The sequence below is a fragment of the Hermetia illucens genome, chromosome 1 (assembly GCF_905115235.1).
Source record: "Hermetia illucens chromosome 1, iHerIll2.2.curated.20191125, whole genome shotgun sequence".
Lineage (NCBI taxonomy): Eukaryota > Metazoa > Arthropoda > Insecta > Diptera > Stratiomyidae > Hermetia > Hermetia illucens.
The window spans coordinates 45,033,129-45,050,409 of NC_051849.1; the positions used below are offsets into that span (position 1 = coordinate 45,033,129).

The 17,281-nt window shown below is 42.9% G+C and overlaps 1 protein-coding gene across 1 annotated transcript in view; it reads right to left on the minus strand.

The window, feature by feature from the left end:
- Positions 1 to 12,447, minus strand: part of LOC119661344 (lipid storage droplets surface-binding protein 1) — a 32,712-nt gene extending 20,265 nt beyond the window's left edge. Inside the window, exon 1 of the mRNA XM_038070646.1 lies at positions 12,264 to 12,447. Within this exon, the coding sequence (XP_037926574.1) occupies positions 12,264 to 12,267 (4 nt within the window). The 5' untranslated portion in view covers positions 12,268 to 12,447. The remainder of the gene's footprint in view (positions 1 to 12,263) is intronic.
- Positions 12,448 to 17,281: the final 4,834 nt, after the last annotated feature.

The following is a 17,281-nucleotide window of genomic DNA, read 5'->3' on the forward strand; positions in this document are numbered from 1 at the left end:
TATGATTGGTCTATCTTCATAGTACTTATTCAATGCATTTCATGAATTCGGGAATTCAGTTATGATTACTTGTTGCAACAAAAATTATCCATTGTGCGGCACATAGCAGGAATGGGGCTAGCTTATGTTGAAGAAGTTGTTTTTGTAAGAAAATTACCACAGAACTAGGTCGCCAACGTCTAGAGTAGGTGTAATGAAGAAGTATTTTATGGTTACCCTCCTTCAACATTGTCGCTCGGGCAAAGGTTCTCGTGAGACATTCGAGGATTGTCTACCTTGCGGACAAGATCTGGTTATCTCTGATGCCTTGTCGTACAACTGTTTGAACCGATATCATAGAAGTAATATTAGCTATCTAAAATTTAAATCTCTTTGCATCTGACTCGTCGGTGATTTGCTCTTTTTCCGGAATTTCGCTATTTGTTCATGATATGCGCTCGACATTGAGTTGCGCTTCTATTCAAGTGGATGGCGATTACCCAAAGACGACAGAACTATTGGACATTAACTTCGCTGGAACTTTAAGAAAACAAGTCGGAATACCGGAAGCTCGTGCTTCGGATATAAAGGTTTTGTGTTCATCTTATCTAAGAAATTTCAACGCCCATTTTTCTACCCGTATATAGCTACAAAACTACGAGACATATGTACATATTACAGCCGTAGATGTTACACTCACCCTAAACAAACAAACTGCCTATTTTCGAATACTGTACACATATAGGCACGTACATAAATTGATCGTACCCATATTTCCGATTTACTTCTTATATCTATCTAAGTTCATTAGCACGCATATACTATATACCTACATACAGACATGTCTCATTGGAATAATTGATATTCATATACAAATGACTAAAAAACTAAAACAATTCTTTTCCACCCAATTCATACGAACTTACTTCGTTGTGGTATTGACGAATTGATATATGATGATGACGTCATGCTGGTTGTAGAATGCACGAAATTCACAAAAAATTGTAAAGTTTTACCCCCCATGACTTTGTTAATAATAGTTGGATTTTCTTCAAACTTAACCAAATTGTGCATTATGTTCTTCATAATGCGCATGCCAAATTTTGTACTTCTGGGATGAACATAAGGGGAGTGCCGGGTAAATTTCTAAAATGTGGAAATATACTATTATTAACTTTATCTGTGCAGATATCGCAAACGGATATATTTTGAGGCCTAGATTTCGTAGAAATGCACTACTAAGATTTTTTTCAGATTTTTCGGTTGGATAGGTTCTGAGAACGAGACCTGTTACACTTTTTTGGGGTCATATTTTGGGCCCTCACTCCCCTATGTTTCAAGCAATATTAAACATGGAACCAGTTTCGAAAAGTACTAATTGAGAAGTTTCATTTGATACCCCACATGGCTACATTTTATGAAAAAAATTTTGCACCCTCCTTTCACATGTATGGGGAGCTCCTCCTTAATCTTAACACAAAATGGCGTCAGTCGCTGTATGTAAAGGGAACGGCAGATTACATACTCTTACCAATTTTCGTGACAATCGGTTCAGCCGTTTCCGAATAAATCGGCTGTGACAGACAGACAGACAGACGGACAGACAGACAGACAGACAGACAGAATGTGATGTGATGTGATGTGATGTGACGCCGATTCCACCAGTCACCAGGGACGAGCTGCTAGAGATCTGCAGTCGAATAGGCGACAGTAAAGCCCCGGGTCTTGACGGCATACCGAATAAGGTTCTCAAACTTGCCGTCAAAAGTAGACCGGATATGTTCGCGGAGCTGTTTGAAACGTGCATGTCGGAGGGTATTTTTCCTGCACCATGGAAGCGGCAGAAGCTGGTACTGTTGCCTAAGGCTGGCAAACCTCCAGGTGAACCGTCCTCCTATAGACCCATATGTCTTCTAGACACTATGGGGAAAATGTTGGAGCGGGCCATTTATAATAGATTATTTCCAGTCGTCGAGAGCCAAGGGGGCCTTTCAGATAGGCAGTATGGGTTCCGAAAAGCCAGATCAACCATCGATGCCATCAAAATGGTTACTGGCTTGGCCGAAAATGCAATTCACGGAAGGGGTTGTACAAGCAAATATTGCGTGGTGGTGACCCTAGATGTGAGGAATGCATTTAACTCGGCCCAATTGGAACCTTATACGAAAGTCTCTGGCGACGATTGGTGTTCCCACCTACCTCGCCGCTATTATCGATAGCTACTTGAAAGAGCGGACACTCTGGTATGATACCGATGACGGATCCAAAGAGTACGTTGTCTCCGCGGGTGTCCCCCAGGGCTCTGTACTGGGCCCACTACTGTGGAACATCATGTATAATGATGTGCTCAACCTTCCGGTTCCGGAGGAGGCTACGGTGGTGGGTTACGCCGATGATATAGCACTGGTTGTGGTTGCAAAGCATCTCGAGGATGCTGAGTTGTACTCAAGCGAAGCAATCAGTGTTATTAAGGCTTGGTTAGAGAGTGCTGGACTGGCACTCGCGGAGGAAAAGACGGAAGCGGTCCTCATCACTAAGCGCCGCAAAAGAAATTACGTCTGCATTAGAATCGGGAATCGTATCATCACTTCCAAGCCGGCCATCAAATACTTGGGGGTGATGATAGACGGAGGACTTAATTTTAAGCAGCACATAGAGCATACTTGTAAACGAGCATCCACCACGAGTATTTCTCTGGCAAGGATGATGCCGAACGTAGGAGGCCCGCGGCATACTTGCAGGCTGCTCATAGCCAGGGTGGTGAGCTCTATCATGCTGAATGCAGTCCCAGTTTGGGGAAAAGCACTGCAGGTTTTAGGCAATACACATAAACTGAGTGCGGTCTACAGAAGAACATCCCTAAGGGTGTGTTCTGCCTTCAGGACCGTCTCAGTGGATGCAGCGTTCGTCATCTCGGGAATGATGCCGATTGACATCCTGGCAACCGAAATGATGAACATTTATAACACCAGGTCCATCTCTCCCTTATCGCAGTTGAAAAAAGCCGAAAGGGAGAGATCCATAAGCAGGTGGCAACAGCGATGGGACCAGTCAGAAAAGGGTCGTTGGACTTACAGGTTGATCCCTTCCATCGGGGAGTGGCTGGAGAGAAAGCATGGGGAGATCAATTATAATCTCACCCAGTTTCTCACCGACCTTGGAGGATACCGTCAATACCTGTACAGGTTTAAATTGGACACCTCGCCTAATTGTCCAAACTGCGGGGTCCCAGAGGACCCGGCGCACGTTTTCTTCCAGTGTCCTAGGTTCGTGGAAGAAAGGAGGAACCTGGAGGAAACTCTAGGTGAAGTGCTATCACCGGAAAATTTTGTCCGAAGAATGGTAGCCTGTCAGGAAGACTGGGATGCGATCAATTCCATGATCGCTGTAATCCAGGAAAAACTGCGAAAAACAGAAGAAGTAAGGAAGACGCGGTTACGAACCCCACGGGTAGACGGAAGGAGACCTAGCTAAAGTAAGCTAACTCCGCCCCGTGATGTAATACCTAAAGGTGGTCCCACGGGGTAGGGGGGGAGTCGGGGGTGGTTTCAGTGGGTAAAAATCCCACACTCTGGCGTGCCCAGGCCAGAATCTTTTCAAGATTTCCACCTCCTCAAAAAAAAAAAAAAAAGACAGACAGACAGACAGACAGACGGACAGACAGACAGACATCGAATCGATTGTAATAACGTTTTGTTTCACACAAAACCTTAAAAACAAAACAAAGAGGCACGTATAGACGCTTCATTTCTCCCATTTTCCTATTTTTTGGGCGGTGGGATTAGGCCATTAGACAGGAACCTATTCAAATGTCGCCTTTTTACTTGGAAGTGGAACTTCTTGCATTGCAGAGTATAATAGATAAAACAAGTGGACTATGCAGTTTCTTGGGAGCTAGAAAAATCAAGGGGCTTTGCACTGCCTGAAAGCATTTATGGCTAAGATAATTTCATGTAGTTATTTTGCGAGAGAACTCTACTGCCAAGATCAACATTATTTGGCAGGAACTCATACTTCCGTGAGTACTGTAATAGGAATATCATTTTTATCGGGGGGCACACCGCGGTAAGGTGTAAGTCTATTCTAGCATCAGAGCCTCTGCTCATCCCCTCACAGTGGTAATTTAAGTTACTAGTTCGGGCTGAACTTAGAGAACCAAAACTTCCAAACTCAGCAAATAGATGGGAATGCAATAATCAAGCGAAACTGTCCAAGCTTCATATGATAACCTCTACAGAAACTGATATTATACCCTTTAGTTTGTGCATTGAAAGAGGTATTCCTTAATATACTGCTTATTATAACTTATTACAAGACTTAGTGATTGAGTTAAGTTTCATCAATGGCTCTACAGATCCCAAGGCCCCAAGAGAGTTCAGAGCCTGTTGAAAATCATACCCTTCTCCCATCCTCCCCTCAGGCCTGAAGTGTTTGCCATATATCTCCTGCATTTAGCAATATATTATCGCGTGAGCGATGCTTTTGCTTGAAAACCATGCATGATACTCTGTGAATCCATCTTCAGTGTCATACCAGACTTATTTTTCCTTTGGGTAACTATTGACGAAAGCAGTTTAGCTTAACTAATGAAGGAATATCAGTCTTCCCCAGGGACTTAACAATTTAGTTCCAGTTGGCCAAATCTGTTCGATACCCCAGACAACAATTTTATGGTTTCACGGAAGCAAACTTTTAACCTGGAATCTTCAAAGGCAGTACTCAGAGCAGTTATTACTATCTTTAGCACTTTCCCCATAGCGTTTTAAAAGCGTAATGGCCAATAAGAGATTGGCTACCCTCAAGATTTACTAGCTTTAGGTACTACCTTGGCAAACGTGTTGTTTTTGCCACGAGGAAAGGAAAAGGAAACCTAATAAGACACTTAATTATCAGGTTTCCATTTCGAGTTCAACGTTTTTTTTCATGTTCTACTGCAGTGGCTCTCTGATTACTGCGAATACTATTATTATCGCCTGCACCTGCTGTGGGAGTCACGACCCCTCTCCTGATGAGGCGACAATCCTTTAATGATGATGAAATGATTACTTATGTCGATTTTTACGCTTTTTGAGTAACCCTATCACAGCCCTCAAGAGACCCACCAAAAAGGTTACCTTTCAAGAGTCTCCCCTACTTCGTTAAAAAACTAACTTGAGGCTTGGTTGAGCTCCTTTATAGGCTTGTTCTTTACTTCATACCAAGCTTCACAAATCATGATTTGGATGATTGCTCGGTTTGGCGATTCCCTATTCTACCAGAAGTTAAGTTTTCTGCTGACAAGTACACATCATCTGAATATTGATACACATTTTGTTCAGTAAAAAGCTCTCTTCATTTGGGCCCTTATTTAATCACGGTTTCGAAAAAGTTTAGTTCTATATAAAACTATCTACTCGAACTGCCTTCTCCTGAGTTTTTGGTAATCGTGAGCAATCAGCGACATAGGAAATCAGGCCGCCGAAACATGGTTTCTAAATCTACCAAAATAAGATTTGGTGTAACGTAAAGGCAATAGCATACCCATATAAGTCGCCTATCATACCACCGAAAATATTTCTTGCAATTCCTTATTGTCTGGCCAGCATATTCTACCCTGGCGATTCCACTAGTATAATCCGTAATATGTAAATCATTGTAAAGATTCCTATAGGGTGCACTTCGGAAATGACTTGGGAATGCAAATCTTGAGCGACTATTCAGATACTGAGGTACAATTAATTTTATTTTTTTATTTCAATTAGCACCTATCCCAGCTTAGTGTTTTTGGCACTAGCAATAATGTGGACCTACAATTCTAGCGCAAAGTGAATAGGACCGCTCTACATTATCAAAATATCTATCTAATTCTGTTAATTTTTATTCCAAGTCGTCGAGAAATCTCCGGACCCGAGAGTAATCATCCCCTTTTCTACCCCCTCTCGAGAGGCTTGATGAAAAGATCATATTTCTTCATGATGTTCCTTGTTTATTGTAGCCAATACAGTCTCTGCAGAGTTGCTACTTCCCCTCATTCGTAAATTCTGAAAATCCTTTACAGTGAGTTTAAAAAGGTTGATCGTTAAGATTCTGAAGAAGTGTGCCTGAAATTGAAGGCTGTTTTCTAAAAAAACTGGTCACGCGCATATATTTATATTTATAATTCAAACCACTTGTCCGGCACCGTACAAATCTTGCCTTGAAAAATCACCTTTTGAGGTGATCCACAAATAGATTCAATTCTTTATTTCTCTATAAGGATTCAAGTGCTCGCCTACCAGGCAACTCACCAGTGATCGGAATAAATGGTATGATTTACCATTTCAACATTTTCAAGTAAACCTATTTTCGCAATTTAGAATCGAGAGCTCCAATGCTTCTAAATTACTTAATCGGTGATCAAATGTATCACGTAGTTTCCGGGTGACCATGGTAAAACTCAACACGGCCATAAGAAACTTCGGTATCCCAACTTAATTGATAAGACTGACCCTGGCCAATGTGGAAGGCCACATAAAAGCAGCAAGATTATCTCAGACCTTTCCATATTAACAAGGGTCGAAGATAAGGTAGTACCTTATGATGTATCCTGTTCAACCTATCTTTCGATGTAAATACGAGAGACACCATTCTCCTTAAGTCTACCCAACTGCTAACTTATGCTGACTATATCGACATTATGGGACAACCAACCCAAGATGTACAAACTAGAAGCAACTAGTGATTAGCATGAGATGTTGAGCTGTACATTAATGCAGATAAAATGAAATATATGGTGGTAACGTCGACACGAAAAACGGGAGAAAGGACATCATCAAATAGCACTCACTGGCCAGCTGAGAACATGAAAGATGTGAGAAAAAAAAAAAAAAAAAATCATAACCGATAACAGCTATGACGACGAAATCCGCACAAGGTTTCTGGCAGCCAACAAAACCTATTTCAGCTTACAAAAACTGTTCTTCTCGAAATGTCTCACCATAAGGCTAGGCTACCTATTACCGTACAAGACAATGATCTCGCCAATCCTCATGTATTCCTCGTAGGTTTGAGTTTTTAGCAAGAAAAACTTTGACCTGTTAGTCGCATTCGACAGAAGAATCCTCCCAAGAATTTTCGGCGATTCTATACCCTATATAACGATGAAATTCATGAGTAATACTAGGACCATGTGAATAAAATCCGGATCAATGGGGTGCAGTGTGCACTTACTCCATATGAAAGTGGATGATACAGCCTAGGAAATCTATAGGACAATATCTAGGTGGGAAAAGAGAATATAATAAACCTTGTCCCAGTTGGACCGATGGCGTAAGCCGAGATGCTACAAAGCTGTCAGGGATATCGAATTGGTGGACCTCTACCCCAAAACGGGATGTATGGAGTTCCTTGGTAGGTCAGGGCTAAACCGGATACCCGCTGTTGATGATGATGAGCTTGGCTTAGTGGCCGCACTTGGCTGTTGCAATGGAATGGAAGGTCGCGGTGTAAATCTCACTGGAAAGGTTTGTATCGTGACTGGATGTCGGATACCAGTTGACTCAGTGTAATAATCACGAGCGAACACAATGCTGATGGCATTGCCTTTAGTGTACTGTTACGGTCTCTAAGATACTTCAAGGCCTGGAGTCTGAGCTGATTCCGTCAAACACAGAACGTGACCTCGATGCTTTGATTGTTCAGGTTGGCCGTTGACTAGAAACTCTTGCATTATACAACAGCCACTCCTTTGTTTTCATAGCAGTATACTTCGGGTCGTTATCCTGGTGGAAGATGAAAAACTACCAAGACCCAATTTATTGGCACTTTATGGCAAATTGTTTTTGAGAATGTCAATGTAGACATTCTGGTCCATAATTCCATTTATAAGATGCAAAGCACCAACTTCCTTTCCACTCATACAGCCCCAGACATAATACCACCTCCTCCATGTGCTTTTCGCCCCACTTCTTATCGACCATCTGATGCAAATAGGTTAAATCGACTTTCATCTGAGAAAATAGCAGATTCTCAGAACGATTGTGGCTTTTGCACATATCCTTTTGCAAATTCCAAACGGCGCTTATGATTTAATATGCTAATATATGGTACGTATCCTCGCGAGGAAGAGTCTGCACAATTTCTGTGTCCAACGACCTAGTCGTGGTCAAGCTGGAATATGCGGGGGCAGAGAATGTGTATTTCATCGGCTTATATGGCGATCAGCTCTGCCAGAAGAACTACAATATCTGACGAACACCATAGCAACAAAGAAGGCCAACCTGTTGATAGACTGCGATGCCAATTCAAGGCACACGCTTTGGGGTAGCTCGGAAATCAACGAGAGAGGTGAGTCATTCTTTGATTTTATTATTACTTCAAACCTATTGGTGTGTAACAGGGGCAGTACACCAACTTTCCATTTCCCTAGTTCGGAAAACTGTGACGGTTTGGAGGAAGTCTTTGATATCACACTAATAACCGACAAAGGGGTTCTTGGGGTGGAGAACTGGAGAGTGTCTGACCAGAGATCCTTCTCAGATCACAATTGGATACTTTTCAGTCTAGATCTCGTCGCAGAGCTCTCCAAACCTTTTAAAGACCCCAGGACGATCAACTAGAGAAGGTTTGATCAAGTAATTAAGAACAAACTCTCCGGTGCGCGAAATGGCAAAATTGGGATGACAGACGGACTGGAGTCAAAGGTCGGGGCTCTAGAAAAGGCATTCGATATCGCCTTTAAAGTCTCGTGCTTTACTAAGTACAGCAAGAAGACACGGCATGTGGTGGAATGAAGATCTCTCCAGCCTCAGGAAGTTAGGGAAATCTTCAACATCCGCTACAGGCACAAATATTGGCAGCCATACAAGGACTGCCTGAAGAAGTACAAATCGGCCATCTAGACCGCTAAGAGGCGATCTTAGTTGGACTACTGTCAGAACATCAAAGGCACCAGCAAATCCACGAGGATCAGCAAAATTCTGTTCAAGGAACATACGAGTCCTTCCTTTCTTAAAAAATCGGAAGGTTCCTGGACGGAATCTTCTAGTGAAACCGCCAAGGAGGAGGACTGTGAGTCACAGCCTTGCTTAGAGTGTTTGCGGCCACTCCAGCTGAGTGAGACTATTAAATCGGCTGGGCTATAAACAGCTTTTCTGCAGATATGGATCTCTGGGCCAAGATGGTAAAATGCCAGTCATGCAACAGAAGCAGCAGGAAAGGGTTGTGCCGTGGCTAGTTGAGCTGCATTTCTTCAGGATATGTACCATAGTCCTGGAGACGTGCACGAGTGGTTTTCATATCGACAGCGGGCAGGCGCGGTCATGAGTCCGCGAAGGACTTTCTACCAATCAGCCTGACCTGTTTCGTGCTGAAGACCCTAGAGCGCGCCCTGGACATCCACTTAAGGACGATTATGTTGAGAACGCTTTTCTTTAAGTCCCAGCATGCCTAACTCAAAGGAAAACCCACATAAACCGCGCGTAATTGGCACGGTTGAGCTGTAACTGCGATTTTTAGATATGGAGGAGGCTTTCAACAACGTTAGTACCAACGCCATCAAGGAAGCCTTGATCAGTATTGGATTGGAGGGGTATCTTACGCATTGGATTACATCATCATTACAGCAAAAGAACTTTTGTAAAGAAATGGGGTCTCCGGCAGGGGAAGGTTCTCTGAATGTACACCGCTGTGGTACGTCCAATCTTAACGTACGGTTCTATTGCATGGTGGCAGGTTTTGAGCAAAAAAATACAATAGGATGAAGCTTAATTGGATTCAAAGAACCGTGTGTGCAGGTGCTACTGGAGCTCTGCAGTCCTGCCCGGCAAATGCTTTCAATGTACTCCTACATCTCCTCCCCCTAAACCCCCACATTAATTATCGAAGTCCTACGGCCACAGTAACATCCTAGACGAATTACCTCGGGAAATCTGCGCATTCCTCAGGGTCTATGTCACACGCAAGCTGAATTTCACGAGAAACTTTGCTGTGGACTTTCCAACCAGGGTAAAGTGGAAGACTTATGGCGTCTTGCAAAGTTATGACATAGAATTCTTTACCGATGGATCAAAGATGGTCTGTGGAGTCGACGCGGGGGTTTTCTTGAATACACACAGTGTATCCGAGTCGTATGGTCTTCCAGGTTTAGCCAGTGTATTCCAGGCGGAAGTACTGGCGATACTGAAAGTCTGCCGATAGCTGGACATCCACTACTTGATCTTCTGGATGCACAGCTCGTCGTACCTTTTTAAGATTTTGGAACCTGTACTTAGAATTTTATTGATAATCCTCCCAATTTCCCTGACAGATTTATGTTGATTTTGGGGGGAAATAATTAATTCACAGATCGACTCTGGCACTTCCATCGTGTATGTAAGCTAATCATAGACTAAAACAATTTCTATTCAGAAGACTTAGTTTGTGGCCTTTGTCCTTAAAGCCAATTTCTTAATTATTATGATTTTAAATTAGTTATTCAAGGAACCCAATGAGGGAGCTGCAACCCATATCCCTCCCTCCTTGGTCCGGGTCCCTATTCTAAGTATGATGCTGAGAGATAAAAGGATAGAGGACCTGTTGCCATTTGTCACATAGATTAGTTGTTAGATAGACTACTGTTTCGAAGACGTCATGAAAAAAATACCCAAACCGCCTCAATTACATAAGGGATGACCTATCCATTCAAATGTGGCAAATAAATACCAATTAGAGTAACACGGAGCAAAATTTTAAAAAGTTAGACAAAAAACTATGGGACGCATATATTATGCCTCGAAAGTATATATTACATGATTATCATAAACCTCTATATAGGGCGCAGTGCGTCAACTATTCATATTAGCCAGGATTCTCCGAGGAGTTTGCACATTTCCTCCACTGTTGCAAAATCCAGTGGAGATGTTGCGGGTGTTAATTGAATTTGGAAAACTCCATTGAAAAGTGAACCTGTAACGAAAAAGCCAAGTACGTGCTCACTTTTCGAATTTACATCATGACCTAATATTTCATTAAAACCAATAATGGTTCCTAATTATAATTTCCGTAATCTATATTTTGACCTATCCGGATCAATTCTAGAAAAAATAGAATATAATTAAAAAATGCGTGATAACCACGACTATTAATATGGATTACACCATAGCTGATTTCGAGGAAACAGGCCTCCTTCACCTATGGAAAATCACGAATCATTGTATGACCAAAGTGCGGACTTTCGTAATCCGGTTATGCAAATTCGAAGCATTTAAGTCCTGCTTTGACAAAAAATTCCCACGATTTAATAGATGTAGGCATCAGGAAGGATGATAAAATGAGATTTTGTAGAGAATTATACTCGCATTGATGCAGTTTCTCACATACTTTGAAGTGAACTTTACCAAAATTAGCAAGCGATTCCTATAGCCATATGCATGGACCTTCTTTTAGAAGTAATATAATCCTTTGCTTTCCTTTGGTCAGAAGGGAGATATCTGTCATTGAAAAAGGGAACAAATGATTCCCGAAATACAGTATATTCGACAGTTCAATAAAGATTTTAGTCAAGAAAGGAAAATTCTTCTATCAATTTACAGTATTTTAGTAATAAAAATAACTTTCTCCCCGGCAAAAATGCTCTATCTCATATTATCTACAACATTTTTGATTACCATTTGAAAGTCAATTCCCGAATTACGGATGTGATCACATGAACATGCTGGAAAGTTCCCCATCTCGAAATCTAATTTAAAAAATAAACTGAGATACCGAAGCATCAAGGTTCAGCAGTTCACACCGAAGCACTGACTCAACGCCGAATCGATCCTGACTTTCACTTTAATCTGCTTCAAATGAGTATCAGCATATGAGGAGGCATGGGGTGGTTTAGATCATACTCCCAACTGCTGCGATCATGAACAATCTGTGCGCTCCGGACTAACATCTGTATGACTGTACAAACAGGCACGCACCAGCATCGTATGATCACTTTCATCAAAACTAGTCACTAACCGCTATTATTGAGGTTTTCAATACGTTAATTAAATTTGCTAATGTTGCGACTTAAAGTGGAAACCTTCCATTGAAGCATCACTTTTAATGCCTACACTACATCTACCACTTATGTTAAAATAATCCATATTGGACAACTGCTCCTGAATTCTATATGTGCATCCAGGGCAGAGTTACACGATCCCGAAGTTTCAATAGGATACTGGGCTCGGAAAATATAAAAAATCTACCGATCTCAAAATATGTCAAACCCTTAAAACTAAACTGAAATATCTGTTAATTATTAGTAGGGCGATAAAAGCACGAAAAAAAACTGACAAAAAAAAGTAACTTTTTCTTACCCATTTTCAACAGTTTTCCACGCCTGAGAACAAAGCCTCAACACCACAATCCTTTCACTTCACTAACTATTTTCGGTTCACTATTCTTATTTTATGACCACTTGAAATCTTCAAATCCTTGAATAACAACTGAGCCACTGTCTCCGATTTAAGAAACGATCGCAGACTAAAAGATGCGCTGGACATTGATCAAAGTCTTAGGTGGTGTTCATGTTCCCCAGTGCGTTGGGTTCTCGTCTTGGAGCCTTATCACCGGATTCTCTCGCGATTGGTTTGACCTTAAGTCGGAGCCGGTGATAAGATAGCCTTAGTTTCCACACGATTATGCATTTTGACTTGTCTCGATTTTTGCGTTCCCAATATACTATTTGTCATAAACAAATTCCATTTTTTATATTTGGAAGACGGGAGTCAGACGAAAGAAAGGATTGGACTTTGAAATGATTTCAGATGATGATCATAGTGTTTTGGCTATTACAAAGCGACAATATTGGTCAACTTTAAGATATTTCAAGTATTTAACGCCACTCAAGTAAGGGGGGCATCTATAAAGGCGTTGGTACTTTTTTCGAACAAGATAACGTGAGATTTCGCCTTCGATAGTTTCAAATCATGTCGTCACAATTCTTATCTGGGCTTGCTCTGGAATGAGCCATAAATCCAAATATCACCCGAAATTGAGATAAAATGTCAATGTCTAGACCACAAAAAGGGGGAAATAACCGTCTCGACATCGTGTGTGTAGCCGACCATCGCGCAACGCGGATATCGAAGCCGACACGAGGATTGTATCTTCTCTCGATAATTCCTTTATGTTCAACTGATAAAGCAACGCATCCCCTGGAGCTATCACGCTTTAAACTATGTGAGATGTGATTTTAATAAGGGAGTTAGCATGAGGTGCAAGAAGATGGCCCTGGTTGCCAGGGCACTATTCCGGACGAAGCTTTTGCTACGGAATCCTAAATGTCAGCGAATTGCGAATTTCGATGGAAGGTACTGGGAGATGGTCATCAGTACATTTCCTTGGAAGTGACAAGGAGCTCCTCCCATTATTATCACGTCCGACAAACTTCTACCGGGTGGAATATCGGGAAAATCGACCTCGCAAAATTTTTCTTACCCCTTTCAAAAGGGGTAAGTGGCAAGACTTACGCGCAAACAAAAGAACTGCGACTGAATCGTTAGTTTATACAATGTGCCTCACCACCGCAGCTTGTAATGGATCGCCTCCCAAAAGGGAACTGCGTCCCGGAAAATTACCCGTGTACTGGTAAACGGCTGAAATTACAAGCCTACTAAAAAACTGCCACAGACTTCAAATGATTGCTCAGTGCGCAAGAGGCTAAGACGAGATGCCGCTTAGATTCACAGAATATAAGGGAGGGAAAAAGGAACTCCGCCATGAAATGAACAGGCAGAAGGCACGCTGGTGGCAGAAACTAATCAACGACATTAACAGACAGCCGTACGGCCTCGGGGATAACCTGGTTACCAACAAACTAGGTGCCCATCGGTAACCCTGTTCCATGTAAGCAACGAATTGTGCAGGTCCTTTTTCCTGCCCACGCCATCCGAGCTGATGCTGTCGATGGAGGAGTTCCGACTCTTCACTAAAAGGAACCAGGACCGGATGGTATTGTCACGAAAGTGACATGCATGTAAATACGAGCTGAACTTGCTAGTCGGCCCATTCGACGCATGTTTGACAGCGTATATATTTCCCTTTCTCTGGAAGATTGCGAGGCTTGTGCAAGAGCAAAGGGGACTCCAAGGTGTTGTGTTTGAGGAGCTCATCAAGCCAATACGTGCTGCGGCAGAATACTCGCCAGTACTATATAGTTTTAAAGCGGAGCGATCCACAATTGATGCTATCGAGAAGGTGGTCCATGCGGTGAAACTGACTGAGGCACGCAATTCTGCATGCTGGTGTCACATTCTTGAGGCATTGGAAAATCGTTTCCATACTCCACACTACCTATTGCGGATATTGAGGGGATATTTCAAGAATCGAATTTCACAGAATGAAGGTTACATCTGCGGCTTTATACGATAGTCATCTACGACCCGAGATGGCTAATAAATCGTATCTGGTCGGATATGCGGATGATGTTGCGACACTGTTTACCACTCGCATGAGGGAAATAAGAAAGCTGTCGCTTATGAAGAAAGAGCCCGTACTCTCTGTACATGTCAGTAATTTTGGGAAAGTAAATCGAGGGATAAATGGACTGCGCATCTTATGAAAGACGTACGGTCTTGGTTTAATTAAAAGCATAGTTAACTAGTACCTAACCCAGCTGCTAAGTGGACAATGATATTTACAATCTTACCTGCACACAATCGGGAAATCACGGTCGCCCGATTACATTTTCTGCAAGGATGTGATGAATGATGCCTGCCACACTTTTTTTTTGGAGAAGGTGGGAGCACCATCGCCATCACGTTTCGATGTAAGGGTGTCTTGTGTCCCTAAACACCATGTTTGAGCCCATGCTGCAGAGCACACGTTGAGCCGAGTGGCACGTTACAGTCAAGACATTCTTAAGACGAAAAAGAGGGAGATGGATAGGAAACATGGCAGGGTATGTAGCTGAGGCTTTCTAAATACACGGGTTTGTCCTCCTATACTGAATAGGTTTGGCCTGAGGTAATGGCGGTCAAAAGGTAGTATAAGTTCCAGGGCGAAACGTGGATTGATACCCACGCTGGAACACAAAACCTGGGAATCGCCCGCTGAACCAACACCAACAGCTCTACTACCAGACCCTACCTTGTTGATCGCTGGGAGTTCTTTCCTAATGAAAAACTGCAGACGGAGGAAGATGAAGGCGAGTCTGCCGCGCCTAAAAATGGGACAAATTGTACCAACTAACAACAACTCTACACGGAAAATCAATTTTACGAAACCACAAAAGGAGCCTCGGAAAGGATAGACTTTAAAACGACGAACCCGGTAACGAAAACGAATTACAATTTGCACATTTTCTCATGGAACCTGTACTCCCTGTACAGACCGAATGTTGCTGAGCAGCTAGCCGATACCCTGCCCCAATATAAGGCGCTGCAAGAGATGCATTGGACATGGACCGGTTTCCTGGAGAAGAGCCACCGCACCACATATTATCGCGGCTATCCAATAAACCATGTGCTCGGCGTAGGTTTCTTAGCCAGCCAAAAAAGAAACCTGCTGTTATCGGCTTAAAAAGTCTAAGTGAAAGCCTTAGCACTCTGTGCTTCCGAGGCAAATTTATAAATATAAGCCTCATTAACGTTCACGCCCTTACCGAGTCGGAGAAGAATACCTTCTATGAGGCAGTTGAGCGAACCCTCGGAGCCTGTCCCAAGTATGATACCAAAATCATATTTAGAGTCAAGTAGGGACGGAGCCAGGATTCAGGCGATACGTTGACTCCCATAGGGATACCAATGATAGCGGACTACGGGTTAATCAATTAGCAGTATCGCACGAAATGGTTGTTGGAGGTAGGTGGTAAGTGCGAAAAGCAGCCCACAAACAACTGTGGGCCTCTCCAGATGGGACCACTTTCAACCAAATTGACTACGTATTGATTGAACGCCGCCTCCTCTCAGCCTTGATGAATGTCAGAACATATACGGGGGGAGGTGCAATATAGACTCAGATCACTATCTGGTTGGCGTGGTGCTCCGGGCCCGGACTACAACACCATCTACAATCCCTTTGACAATCAGGTGAGAGTGAATATTGAAGCCATTTACAACACAGCCCACCGTAACACCTGCAAGGGGGAAATGGATGCCTCAGTAACCACCGCAAACAGATGTCCTAGAGATGAAGCATCAATAAATGAGCTTCACAATCACCTAAAGAGCGTCACATATATACTGGGCCCCAACCACAAGAAAAGCCAGAACGGCTGGTTAGACGATGAATGTAGGCTAGCAACGGAACGGAATGCTGCATACCGAGTAATGTTGCATTTTCAAAGAACGGGGGCCCGCGCAGAAACTTGTCATGAACTTCGTTGAGCGATGAAGCGACTTCACAGACAGAAAAAGAAAGCCTGGGAGAACTAAGTCTGCGAACTCGAAAAGTATAGGGAGCAGCCGCACCAGGCGCGCATGTTCTATGAACAAGTCAGCAGGATGAAGCCTTATACACCTCGATGCTTATCCTACCGAGACAAAGTCTGATTTACGACAGAATGGGCATATTGGAGCGACGGGTTGAGTACAGCTCATCAGCGGTGAGTTGGGGGTTCCGCTAACTGAACGACAAATGCTGCCACCACCGAGCATAGAAGAAACAGTCCGTGCAATCCACCGGCTTAAAAACCATAAGTCGCCAGAAGCCGATGGAATTATAGCCGAAGAAAGAAAGAACAAAAAACCAACAACATCGAACCGCACTGATCAAACGAGAAAAATGAAAATACGAGACTATAACTTTGAGACCGTTGATAATTTTTTCTATCTAGGGTCAAAAATCACGGCCGATAACAGCTACAACGATGAAATCCGCGGTAGCCAATAGAGCCTATTTCAGCTTACAAAAACTGTTTTGCTCGAAACGTCTCACTACAGGTTCAAAGCTCTTACTGTACAAGACTATAATCCTGCCAGTCTTTATGTATTCCTCGGAGACTTGGGTTCTTAGCAAGAAAAATTGCGAACTCTTAGCCGCGTTCGAGAGCAGAATCCCCTGAAGAATTTTTAACCTACATAAGGATGGACAATTACGATGCCTACATAACGACGAAATCTATGAGCGATATCACGACCGTCAGGTTGTGGATAAAATCCGGCTCAAACGGTTGCGGTGGGCAGCTCACCTAATCCGTATGAATGAGGATGATCCAGCCCAGAAAGTCTGTAAGGGCAATATCTATGGTAGAAAAAGAAAACGAGGCAAACCGTGCCTGTTATGGAACGATGGCGTAGGGCAGAACGCCAGACAGCTTTTAGGGATATCGAATTGGTTGACCTCGGCGCAAAACCCGGGTGTTTGGTGTTCCTTGTTAAGGCAGGCTTAGACC